Source organism: Calliphora vicina, chromosome 1 (genome assembly GCF_958450345.1).
Source record: "Calliphora vicina chromosome 1, idCalVici1.1, whole genome shotgun sequence".
NCBI lineage: Eukaryota > Metazoa > Arthropoda > Insecta > Diptera > Calliphoridae > Calliphora > Calliphora vicina.
In genome coordinates this window covers 147095007-147107152 of record NC_088780.1, presented here as the reverse complement: position 1 = coordinate 147107152, position 12146 = coordinate 147095007, and the positions used below count along the sequence as shown (strand labels likewise).

At 32.3% G+C, this 12146-nt stretch overlaps 1 protein-coding gene across 2 annotated transcripts in view; it reads left to right on the top strand.

Moving 5' to 3' along the window:
* sba (six-banded) overlaps positions 1-12146 on the top strand; it is a 479153-nt gene that overhangs the window by 142327 nt on the left and 324680 nt on the right. For both annotated transcript variants that reach the window (XM_065516094.1, XM_065516093.1), the window contains exon 3: positions 87-210. In XM_065516094.1, the coding sequence (XP_065372166.1) occupies positions 87-210 (124 nt within the window). The remainder of the gene's footprint in view (positions 1-86; positions 211-12146) is intronic.

Sequence of the window (12146 nt, the reverse complement as noted above, 5' to 3'; positions counted from 1 at the left end):
TTTTGCCATAATTGTTATTGAATTTTAACTTGACCCTTTTTATTGTCATAGTTTCTTTATGTTTTTTCTATCTTTTTTCATTTCAGTCCAACTGGTTCTACTTTGCGTTCACCATTTCAAATAAAGGATTACTTATTGTCACCGGGTACCTGTAAATGTGGTCTACCATGTCCATTGCAACCAGAATATTTCTTCGATTTCAATGTTCAGGTGAGTGGAGGCTTTATTTTTTTTTTACTATTTTCTCTTTTTCAATCTAGTTTAATTTAATTTTTTATGATTGGTATTTTTTGCATGTTGTTGGCTGAATATTGGAAATTAAATTTTAATTGAATTTTTTATTAAATCCTTTAGGTTTTATTATGTAATGAAAGCCTGAAAATATTTATTGTTGTGGTATGTGGAAAGCTAGAAATTGGAGAAGGGTTGTTCTTAAATACCCTTCATCAAAGTATACTTTAAGATAAAAACAATTTTATAAAAAAATGTTGGTGAAAAAAAACTCAGGTCGGTCCGAATTATTATGGCCTTATATACATCGTTGGAAAGGTCATTGAAATATATATCATTAGATATCCATATTGACTTTATATGACTTAGTAATCCAGATATAGATAAACAAATAAGAGAGCTATATTCGGCTGTGCCGAATCTTATATATCCTTTACCAAATTATACTTAAAAATATTTTTATTTAAACAAAATCAAAATTTTTTTTAAAGTTTTAAAATTTTTTAAAAAAAATTTTTTTTTCCAAATTGTTTTTTAAAAAAAGTTTTTTCAAATATTTTTTTTTAAATTTCTTTAATTAATTTTTTTGGAAAAAGAATTTATGACAAAAAAAATTTTGGATAAAAAAAAATTCGGGTTAAAAAATATTTTTTTCCGATTTTGACCCAATGTATGTCCAACTTACTATGGTCTTATATACGTCGTTGCAAAGGTCTTTGAAATATCTATCATTAGATATCCATATTATCTATATTAATGACTTAGTAATCCAGATATAGGTCAAAAATAGGTCAAAAATCGAGGTTGTCCTAGTTTTTTCCTTATATCTCAGCCATTTGTGGACCGATTTTCTCGACCGAGCCGGAAGAATTTCGGAGATATTGATGTATGAATCGTGTATGTAAGTTATTTGGGGGCTTCGGAAAGTTGATTTCAACACACAGACGGACAGACGGACAGACGGACAGACGGACATGGCTATATCGATTCCGCTATCTAAAACGATCCAGAATATATATACTTTATGGGGTCGCAAATGAAAAATTTGGAAATTACAAACGGAATGACAAACTTATATATACCCTTGCCACTCATGGTGAAGGGTATAAAAATAGGTCAAGAACTTAAGTAGTCGTGATTTTTTGCTTATATCCAAGAACCGGAACTATAGCGGATATATTGATGTACGAATCATGTATGTAAGTTATCTATAATGAGCCATTATATATACACTAGCCTGGAATTGTATGGCCGTTAAAAAAGTAAAAAATCGTATAGCAGAAACGTAATCTACGGAAAATTCTAAGAAAGTATCCTCAAGAAACCATAGGTCTAAAATCAAATCCTATCTTGCGCATTTCGTATATTATCAAATAAAAAAAAAACTATTAAAAAAATAAATATTGCAGATAGGATATCATTTTAGACCTATGGTTTCTTGTAGAAAATTTCTTAGAATTTTTCGTAGAATGAGTCTCTGCTATCGACCCACCCTAATATACCCTAATATACACATTATGGGGTCACAACTGAAAATTGTATGCCATGTGAAATGAAAGAACTTGTCCTTGTAAAACCCCCTTTTTAATTTAATTTTGCTTTAACATTATTAAAAATAATACGTGACCGCAAATCGCAGATGTACACGTTTTTTCGTCGCTAAAATACATAGAGAATTCAATCAGATTAATGTTGGTTAATTGTGTCGTCAATACAATGTTTATGCAACATGCAATAGCAGAAACTAGAAATAAGAAAACAACATGAACCTATTTATTGCAATTGGAAATAGATAATGACTACAGGAACTGCACTTAGAGAATAAAATGATTAAGAATTTTACAAGTTACAAGAATATTGTAAACGAAGTACAAGTAAATCTTAAACTATCTGTAAAAAGTATGTTCATGTATCAAACCAGTATCTATAGGACCTTGACTTTTCGTTGTCGTTGCGAGGGGTAACAATCTATTTTAATCCGCAATAGCCCTACAATGAGCTGAAACGAGTTAAACGATTCATTACTCTGTTTAAACAAAGAATCTAAAATATCCTATAGCTCGGAGATCTATAGCATACTTACTTGAAATGTCCAGTATTTCTGTGCAGAAGATGCTCGATAAAATCTCTAAGTACGTATTTTGCGACTTTAACTCTTGCAGAGCGAAGTGGGTTGGAAGGATGGTTAGGAATTCGAGCGTGATCTGAGACATTCCGAAGGACCTATAAATCCGTTCAATCAATCGGGGTCTATCATTAACAGAAAGATAATTAAAAAAACGAACATCCCAGTTAAGGTATGGTCTCACTTTACTTCCAGACCATGAAAAGTTCATGGAAGATGTGTTATACAGTGATCATTATAAGAAAGTTCCAAGCATCTGGCATGTACCCCAAACCTCCAATATTCCGTAATCACTAAAGGTGTACAGTTCACACCGAATTTAGTCGAGGTCATATGACCCTTGTAATAGTGTATATTGACTTATTTGACCATCCTGAGCCTTGACTTATCCTGATCCAAGTCATAACAAACGCTTAAGCGATTCGCAAGAAAAGAGTAGGATGGCACAGATGTTATCAGTATCAGATTGTCCTCAATATTCCCGTATCCTCTCAGAAATATTGTTGAATATCTTGCCATTTTATTTAGAGACGCCCAACATTCCCGGACCTGTATTGGTGTGATATACACACTACTCATGTATTTAATAGCAGCTTGATTATCAGTGTAAATCAGGGTTTACAATTGCTACTATATTAGCCGTCAATTGCAGTAAATATACATTTTTATCAATCTGCATACTAAAAATATAGTTACTATTATAATTTTGTATAACTCTGCTAATATAAATTGCTGTTACTATTCATATATTACTATACAAATTGCAATGTTAGTTTGCAATTTCTAGTAGCAGATACAAACAGTTGTCAACTCGTTATTGTAGCACAACAACCAAAATATATGTTCGTGCTATAGCAGCATACACACTTTTTTGCCGAACTAATATTGCGCGTCAGCATTCGTTTTTGTTTTGTTGTGCTAGCAATTTTCTCTGGCAGCAATTTACATTTCTTTGGTTGCTCTGCTATGGTTGCATTGATATTTCTTGTTTTTTGGCTATTTGGATGCTGCTAGTTATTTTATTGTCAAGTATGTAATACGAAATAACGATTATTCATTAGTGTAAATATTTTTGAATCTAACTGAGATATTGACTTGCATTTTTTTGTAAGACCAAAAATTAAAATATCTAAACAAGAAAAAAAATCTTCGGAATAAATGTGGATCAAATTGTTCCTAATATGTATTTGCAATCCTATTAAAATTTTGATAAAAATTTTAGTTTTAGAAACTCAATAAATATGTAATATGTAATAAAATCTTTATTTATTAGCAAAACTCAATGAAATTTTCAACGTTTTTTAAATTTGTCATTCCAAATTACAAAGTGTAAAAAACCTTTTCAAAAGGTCAAAAGGAATCCCACAATTCCTAAAAATGTATGCGAAAATCCCGAAAATGGTATTTTTTACAATTTTAACCATAGGGTCTACATTTCCTCCGGGGCTGGGAAAATACTTTGGGGATAAATAGGAAACACATCAAGGTTTCTAAAGCTGCTTTCCGTTTTTTGATCCCAACTTTGGGATTTTAGAACATGTGGCCCAAAGTTGAAATTTTGATAAAAAAATAGGTCAAATTCCGAAGGACGAAAGGGCAACATGTTCAAAAAATAGGACATGTTTTTTATACCAAAATGTTCTCTGTAAAGCTACCTTACAGAAAAACATAAAATTGTTATATGTTCTTAAAGAAATTTTTTTTTTAATAAAAAAGAGTTCAGTCACCTTTTCATCCAAAAAACAGCAAAAATCTACTATTTTTTGAATTCTTAAATTGAAAATCGTTTATTTTTGGATCTATAATCGATATTACTCTGAAATATTTTGTATATTACTGATAATTTAGTTGTCTAACTAACAAAAAAAATCGAGCCTGTTCGGTACAAAAGTACGACATATATTTTTAAAAAAGCGGACCAAGGTATGGCAAAATTTTAAAATTTCAATTTTGAAATGCTTATAACTCGAAAAGTATAAGAGATAAATAGCACACGCAAGCATATTTTTTCAAGACATAGGCGAGCGCTTTCTAAACATATAAAACTCTTTGAAATCGAGTGGGAAACAAAAAAAATGGCACGTGTTTAAAAATTTTGCATGTCGAAGGTACCTTATTTTGAGCCCCCATAGCGCCGCCCCTGGGGCATTTGTTGGGCCCATTTTAATAATTTAAACTCGAATACTCATTGGCTACGCCCGCGTCAAATTTTATCCTGATCAGATCAGCAGTTTAGAAATGCCAGATTTATTTCAAAAAAAATTTGATTCTGCCCAACTGTACATTGGGTGTGTTTACTGATATGTTGTTATGCACTTATCAAGAACAGCAACTGATAGCATCAATTGCAGAAATGTCAATTGTGCTATAGCACAACCACAGAAGTGTGTATTTTTGCTAGAAAAGTTTGACAGCACAACAAAATAAAACGAATGGAGTGCAATATTAGCACGACAAAAAAACTGTGTGTGCTACTAAAGCACGAACATATATTTTGATGGATGTGCAATTAATTGTGTTTGCTACTAAAAATTGCAGACTAGCATTGCAATTTTAATAGTAATACGAACGAACAGTATGAATATTTATATTAGTTGATTGTGATGAAATGAGATAATTTCATATTTATTGCATAGTCAAATGTAAGCAATATGTTGCTAGAGCTGAATATCTAAACCCTGGTGTAAATTCGAATATCACTGTCAGATGTACTACGTTAGTGCCTTAGTCAGTTTGTCGTCTGAAGAATAATACATTCTTCATTGAGTCTAAAGCTACGTTTCCGCATACACCGTAATCGGCTCCGAAAACGAAATTCCATACATTTGCACCGAAAAAAGTACATTTCAGCAATCGGCAACGAAAATTGGGAACGAAACGGCACCGATCAGTAACGAAAAACCTGTCATTTGGTGCCGGAACGAAAACAACTTCAAGTAGGTTGTTTTCGGTGCTGTAGCAACGAAATTATTTTAATTATTTTTTTATTTAAGATTTGAAGAAAATCAAAATGAATAAAAAAATAAATTGTCTTTATTAGAAGAGGAAAAAATAATAGATTTTGTCAAAAATAATGAAATTCTATTTAATTTTCAAATGACAACTTAAAAAATAATTTCGTTTCTGTTTTATGCCGCAACCATAGGGTAACATAGAGACGAGACGTAATTGTCAAAAACCTAAGTCTGTTGTCAAAAACCTATCTCTGGCAACAACAAAATACATGCTAGTCAATGTATTTTGTTGTTGTATCATTGTTGTATTTTTGTTTGACAAATTGGAGTGTCTCGTCTCTATGTATAATTCTCTATGGCCGCAACGCTCCCAACTGAAACGAAAACAATTCAGAAACGAGACGGTGACGAACAACAACGTTTTTCAGTTTCAGTTTTCGTTATCGGCGCCGATTACGGTGTATGCGGAAACCCAGCTTAAGAGGATTTTTTTCCCTACTATTTGGGAAACTATCAGAGATACTGGCCACTTTTACGGAGTTTGCACTTAATATCCCTCAGAGATTAATAATAAGGGTGTAATTCGGAATACAATAATCAATATTATTACAGGAAATAGGAAGGACCCCAGGTATCATTGTATGTCCCTTCGTTCAAATATTCCATTTGCCAATAGTACTAAGTCTGGTTGATCTCAAGAAATATTAAAGGATCTTAATAATTTCTCCAAGCACGTATAAATGATTGTATTACAAAACTGCTTTCAGCCAGATACATAATGCAAACTGATATGTGAATTTCCATGTATGAAGCACACAAATTCGAATGATTTTCCGTTCGAATTACACAATAGCTGTTCAGATTTCGATGAATCATATGAGTAACTTGAGGTAGAAATTCAAAGCTTTTAATGGCCGGAATTTACACTCACAGAGAAAACAGTTCGTAATAGCAACCGAATTTGTTGCCAATCTAATGATTCGGTTGTACACATAGAATTGTTCGGTTCTAGCAACAGAAAATCAGTGGATAAAAAAGAATTTCGGTTGAAGAAAACAAACATTTGTATAAAATTTGGCGACTAAGGCAGAATCATTGGATTCTATTACGAATCTGTTTTCTTTGTGCGGCCATTAAAAGCTTTGCATATTTAATCGAAAATGGGAACGAGAGAAACAAAATTCAACACATGTTACTGAACTTGAATACATCAGCTAATATTCTCACAAGGGGGCTCCACATCATTTTTCATTCACGAACGACATTCACAGAGACACTATCAATTCCGCAGTACGACCGTATGAATGTCGTACCGATATCAAATGCCGAGAAGATTCTGCCGTGTAACACAAGTGTCGTTCTGGCACAACTAATATCAGGATGGAGCAAGAGGCTTAATGCCTTTTGGTCCCATATAGACCGTTCCGTCCTTAACTTATGCCCAGCATCTGGTAAGGGTCTTCATGACACCCTCCCTACACATATTCAACTGTTCAGCCAATCCTACTTCACTACGCATTATGGATTTATGGACTCATCCTGTTGAAGTATCACAATTTCTTGGACTTGAACAACATGCAGAAACCCCAGATTGAATATTGTAATTGTTTATGCTGCTACAACAACAACATAATTTTTCAACCGTCAGTGAGAGTTTTTGAAAGGATCTCCAATATTTTAAAATTTTGTAAAACAAAAACAAATTTTTAAAATGTGTGAAATGCAAATAAATATCATATGATTTACAAAATTAGGGCCTTTGTCTTCTCTAAGAGAGAGAGTGTAGGACCTAAAACATATTGTTTAAGTGCTTCGAAAAGAAGCTCTATTTTATACTGCGATAATAGGACATGATCTCATATGAAAATTACCTTAATCTATCTAAATGTTGGTCATAGTCCAGCTTAGGTTTTTACGGAACGAAAAATTGACCACGCCCACTTTTACACCCACTTTTTTCGATTTATCTAAAATCTGAAAACGGCTACACCGATTTGGATAATTTTTTGCTTAAATGTTCGTAGTTATCCAATTTATGTTTTTACTGAAGGAAAAATTGACCACGCCCACTTTTACGCCCACTGTTTTCGATTTATCTAAAATCGCCTAATTTTTTTTTTAAATATTCGTAATAAAATTCGTAAGAAAAATTTACCACGACACTCTAAAATTGAAGAACGCCTGGACCGACTTGGCTATTTTTTTAAAATGTTCGCAATAATCCACAAAAGTTTTTTACGCCCAATAATACGTTCACTAATACGACCACTTATCAAATGTTTTAAATATGTGACCAAAGGTAGTGACATGGCATCTGGAAAATGGTTGATCGATTTTTTATATAAAAACTCAAAATATCAGCTCGATCTGTGATCACTCATACATCTGAACAAAAGTCAAATTTTTATATAAAAACTCAAAATATCTAAATTCGCTAATAGCTTGGCCAATAAGCGTTTATCAAGAAAAAGTGCTAGATCTGTGATCACTCATATTTCAGACCAAAATTCTATTACTTATATAAAAACTCAAAATATGTTCATTGATTTACATGTATGCTGTTGTTGCTTGGACAGGACAACGTCTGTCGGGTCAGCTAGTAATTAATATAGTTTTATATCAACCATTACCAAACTTCAGCTCTGTGATTAGAAAAACATGTATAATTTTTCTCAGTGTATTGCACCTCTTGTTTTTTCTAAAACGTAAACACTTTTGCAATTATTGTGGAAGGGAGAATAATTGCAATAAAAAAGAATTAATGTCATTATATATAACTATTATTTTTGCTATAGATTTCTATACTATACTGGGGTATTTTTTTGTTTTAATTTGCCTGTATTTTACTTGTTATATTCGTACATACACATGATCATTGAGCTGTATGTAAAAGGGGGTTTTTATATAGGCGGAGAACTTTAAATTGTAACAGAGTAAAACGTTTTGAATATCCATCCAATTAGCATTATTAATTAGATAATGTTATGACATTAATATTTAAATATGATTTCGGTCATGTGTCAGCCGCGGTTATCGTGTATATGCCGAAATCTAGAGGTCCAATTTTCTCAAATTTTTTTCTTCGCCTCCATAAAAATCACCCTTTAGTATTAACATCATAGACGTATATAGAAAAAATCCATATATGATTTGATATGTATTGAATTGGAAAAGTTAAAAGAGACACTAAAAAAAGAACTGACGACTGTATCTATCCTTATATGACTACTAAAAATCTTTGTATCTTTTTTTTGTAACATAGGGAATGTAACAATTTTTGCTGCAACTCCAACCAACAACGGACGACTACTAACCAATGAATGCCATTTGTTATTAAAACTTTTGTAGGTACTTTTTCTAGTCATATCTTAAAGGTATGAGAGCAGCAGAGTGTTTTTTTTTTGTTTTAAACCAACTTCTTCTTTTACTGTCAATGATTTATTTGAACATTGTCTTAATACTTGCAACATGTGTACTAAATATATGTTGTATGTGAGTAAGTATGAGAGTGTGTGGTTTAAATATGATCATGATCCATGGAGCAGGTGCTTTTTGAAGCGTGTTTATTTTAATTGATGAGGGATTTGTTTGTTTTCTTTCACTCTTTTTTTTATTTGTTGTTCTTTCATCTTTCATTTACTTCATGTATTTTTTTTAACTTTAAAAATTCCTGGTAATTTTTTTTAAGTAGACATATTTTGTTGCAAAAAAAAAATTAAATAATTTTTTACTCTTTTGCATGTTTGATTGTCGGTCAAAGTAAAGACAAGCTTTTAGCTTTACTGGCGGTGAAAAATAACAATAATACTTAATAATGAAAGAAGAAGAAAAAAAGTAGCAACTAAATAATTATAATTGCACCTGGGAGGATTATTTATTGTTATAATTGGAGTTTACCTTCTTTGGAAGTACTAACTCTAACCATTTGATGTAACAAACAGCGAGCTCCTCTTTGTTCTTGTCGTAGTTGAAAACATTATATATTAAATACAGTAGTTTCTGACAATTCTTTATGTTGTTGTTTTTTGTATAATTAACCAGCACTGTAGTTTTATATGGCTGCATTTTCTAGTAGAGAGTGTAGCAAAATAATAAATGTGTTTTTAAAAAGAGTTAATGATTTTAATGGAATGACAAAGAACGGCCTTATAATTTAACAATTATTATTTCTTTACTTCTTTGTAGTACTAATAAGGAATAATTTAATAGTTAAAGTATTAATTAAACTGGTATAAAAGTGTTTAAATGAGAAAAGAGTAGAGACACCCCCTGTTATCAGTGTAACACATTAAATTAGTTTTACAGATATTTGTTAGGAATTTATGTTTCGGTATTATCTATTTGTGTGCAAAAGTTCTGATGATAGTTTTGAGTTTCCAACAGGAGATCAAGTCTATGTATCAACAAATCATAATCAGAATTTGGTCCTTCTGAAGACTTATATTCGTTTAATAATACGTTCTTCTTTAGCTTTTTCCTCCATTGCTACCCAGGATAATATAACTCAGTATATCTATATTTACATTCAAGTTGTACAAATGTTGAATTGTTTAACATGGCGACAAGGGTCGCATCAAACACTCTCAAGCCATGTCATGCTCTACAAACATGTTCGACATGACATATGAAGGCAATGACGAACATAACTCAAGTTAACTGTAGCTTTTCTTTAACCCCCACAGAACTTACGAAAGGGTTAGCTGTCAAACGAACTGCCATACTGCGCTAACTGGCAAATCATTATGAAAACGATACCAATTTATCCAATATGTAGTGAGGCCAATCCACAACAGACTCCATTATATCAAGAAAAATGCACCGTTTGATGCGATTTACACGCTGGTGGCATAATCGGACTTTATTTTTCAAAAATGAAGCCGCGGCTCGCGGTTTCAAAGGGATGGCGCTACGTAGATAGGACCCTTTTGCTCCCACCAAATACAGAGCATTACCTTAGAGCCATGTATATTTGGCTTTGGTGTCGATTCGGCTGGTTGGCCGGGCTTCACATATGATCTCTTACGCTTCTGGTTATAGAAATGGATCTACTTTTCCTCGTTCAGTGGAAAAATGATTTTCTTTTATAGCGTTCAAGCATCATTTCGGACAAGCAAAATCGTCTATCAAGAAATCTCGGCTACAATTCGTATGGTAACCAATTTCCCTGATTTTTGGATGAATCCTGCTGCTCGCAAACGTTTTGAAATTGCTGCTTGAGTAGCTCCCAATGATTTTGCAAGCTCTTGTTGAGTTTTACAACAATTTTCATGGAGTACTGCCTGCAATTTTTGGTCTTCAAACTTTTTTGACTGATCTGGAAAAAATCTCCATTTGTGAACCCCACAAACCATCTCTCGCACGTTGAAACCGATGGAACACATTCAGCATAAGCTTCGGAGAGCAATGGTGTGTGATCGGAACCATTCTTTGGTATCTATAATGGCTTTGTTAGAGAGGAAACCAGTTTCTGGCCTTAGTGGAAATTTGTTCTTCTATAAATAGAGATGTCTTGAACACAAATTGTTATGGTAAACTAAACGGGGGCACAAAAGATCAGTTGGGTCTTCACACAATTCAAATGCACACAATTCCACTCATCTCACTCATGATAAATGCGATTAGTCCGCTGGACGTTAACCAATCCCAGAATATCAAATGTTTCGGATTCCTTTATATTTGTGGCAACAATAAATGCAGATGAAACAATTTGATCCTTAGGTCTTAGAGTCGTTGAAAGGACGTCTATATTTTAGATATTGCCAGTACTTGTAATATGATTGTAGGTAAAACCGGAATCATGATTTAGAAAATACAAAAAATAAAGACTGATTCAGTGACTAGTTATCAGAAAAGAGGAACTAGATCTCATAGAAAATTTAGGGCAGGTTCTCTAGCTTCCGCGATCGATATGCAAATGAGGTGATAAACGAAAAAGACCTAGCAGTGTTTCAACTACATCTTTAGAGAGTATATCAATGACTAATAAAGCATTATAGGTTTTACTCCTCAAATATCTATCGGCAGGTATAAAAAACCTTGATATCCTTCCTGATTATGCTGGACATGTAAAGATTTCAGTTGAGGGATTTGGCAAGAATATTCCAAACTTTTTTAGCCTCTTCAGAAGAACTTGATTACTGACATAATTTGTTCTAAATTCATTGAGCATACTTCTCTATTTAACACTTCTTAATTGAAATTTCTATAATTGTTTGATTCTTTGAAAGTTTTTGTTTTTAAACTGGCAAATTAAGTCTCCCAATTTTTTCAAGTTTCTTTTAATTTCTTTAAGTGTACGACTTCTTAAAGCATGTAAATTTGTACAACACATTCTGATTACTATTATTTAAAGAAGCACAAACAAATATCCTACTCCTATAATTTATCTCCTCAACAAAATAATACTCTCCTCAGTATCATCATAATTATAATTACCTTCTTTATGCTAAAACTTGTCAATTAAAAAAAAGTTTAATGAACAAAATCAAAAAAAGCAAAAAATAAAACCTACAAATGAATAATTTAATGTTGATATAGAATCCAAAAATAAGTAGAGAAAAAAATGACAGAGAATCAAACCCGTTGAAGGACAGGATATACGCGTTTTACATTTTTGTTTGTTCAATAACTACAAGTATGAATTTATGGGAATTCATGTATGAGGATCTGGGAATGCAGTGCAATGGGTTTGGTTGGTTTATAGGAGTTATGTATCTGTGTGAGTGAGTGTCTACATAAATTTTATCTTATGATGGGTCTTATAATCATTAAAAATCCAAGTGTTGTGTTCAAGTTATGATGGCTAAGGGAATTACGCATTAAAAGGTAATAAAATT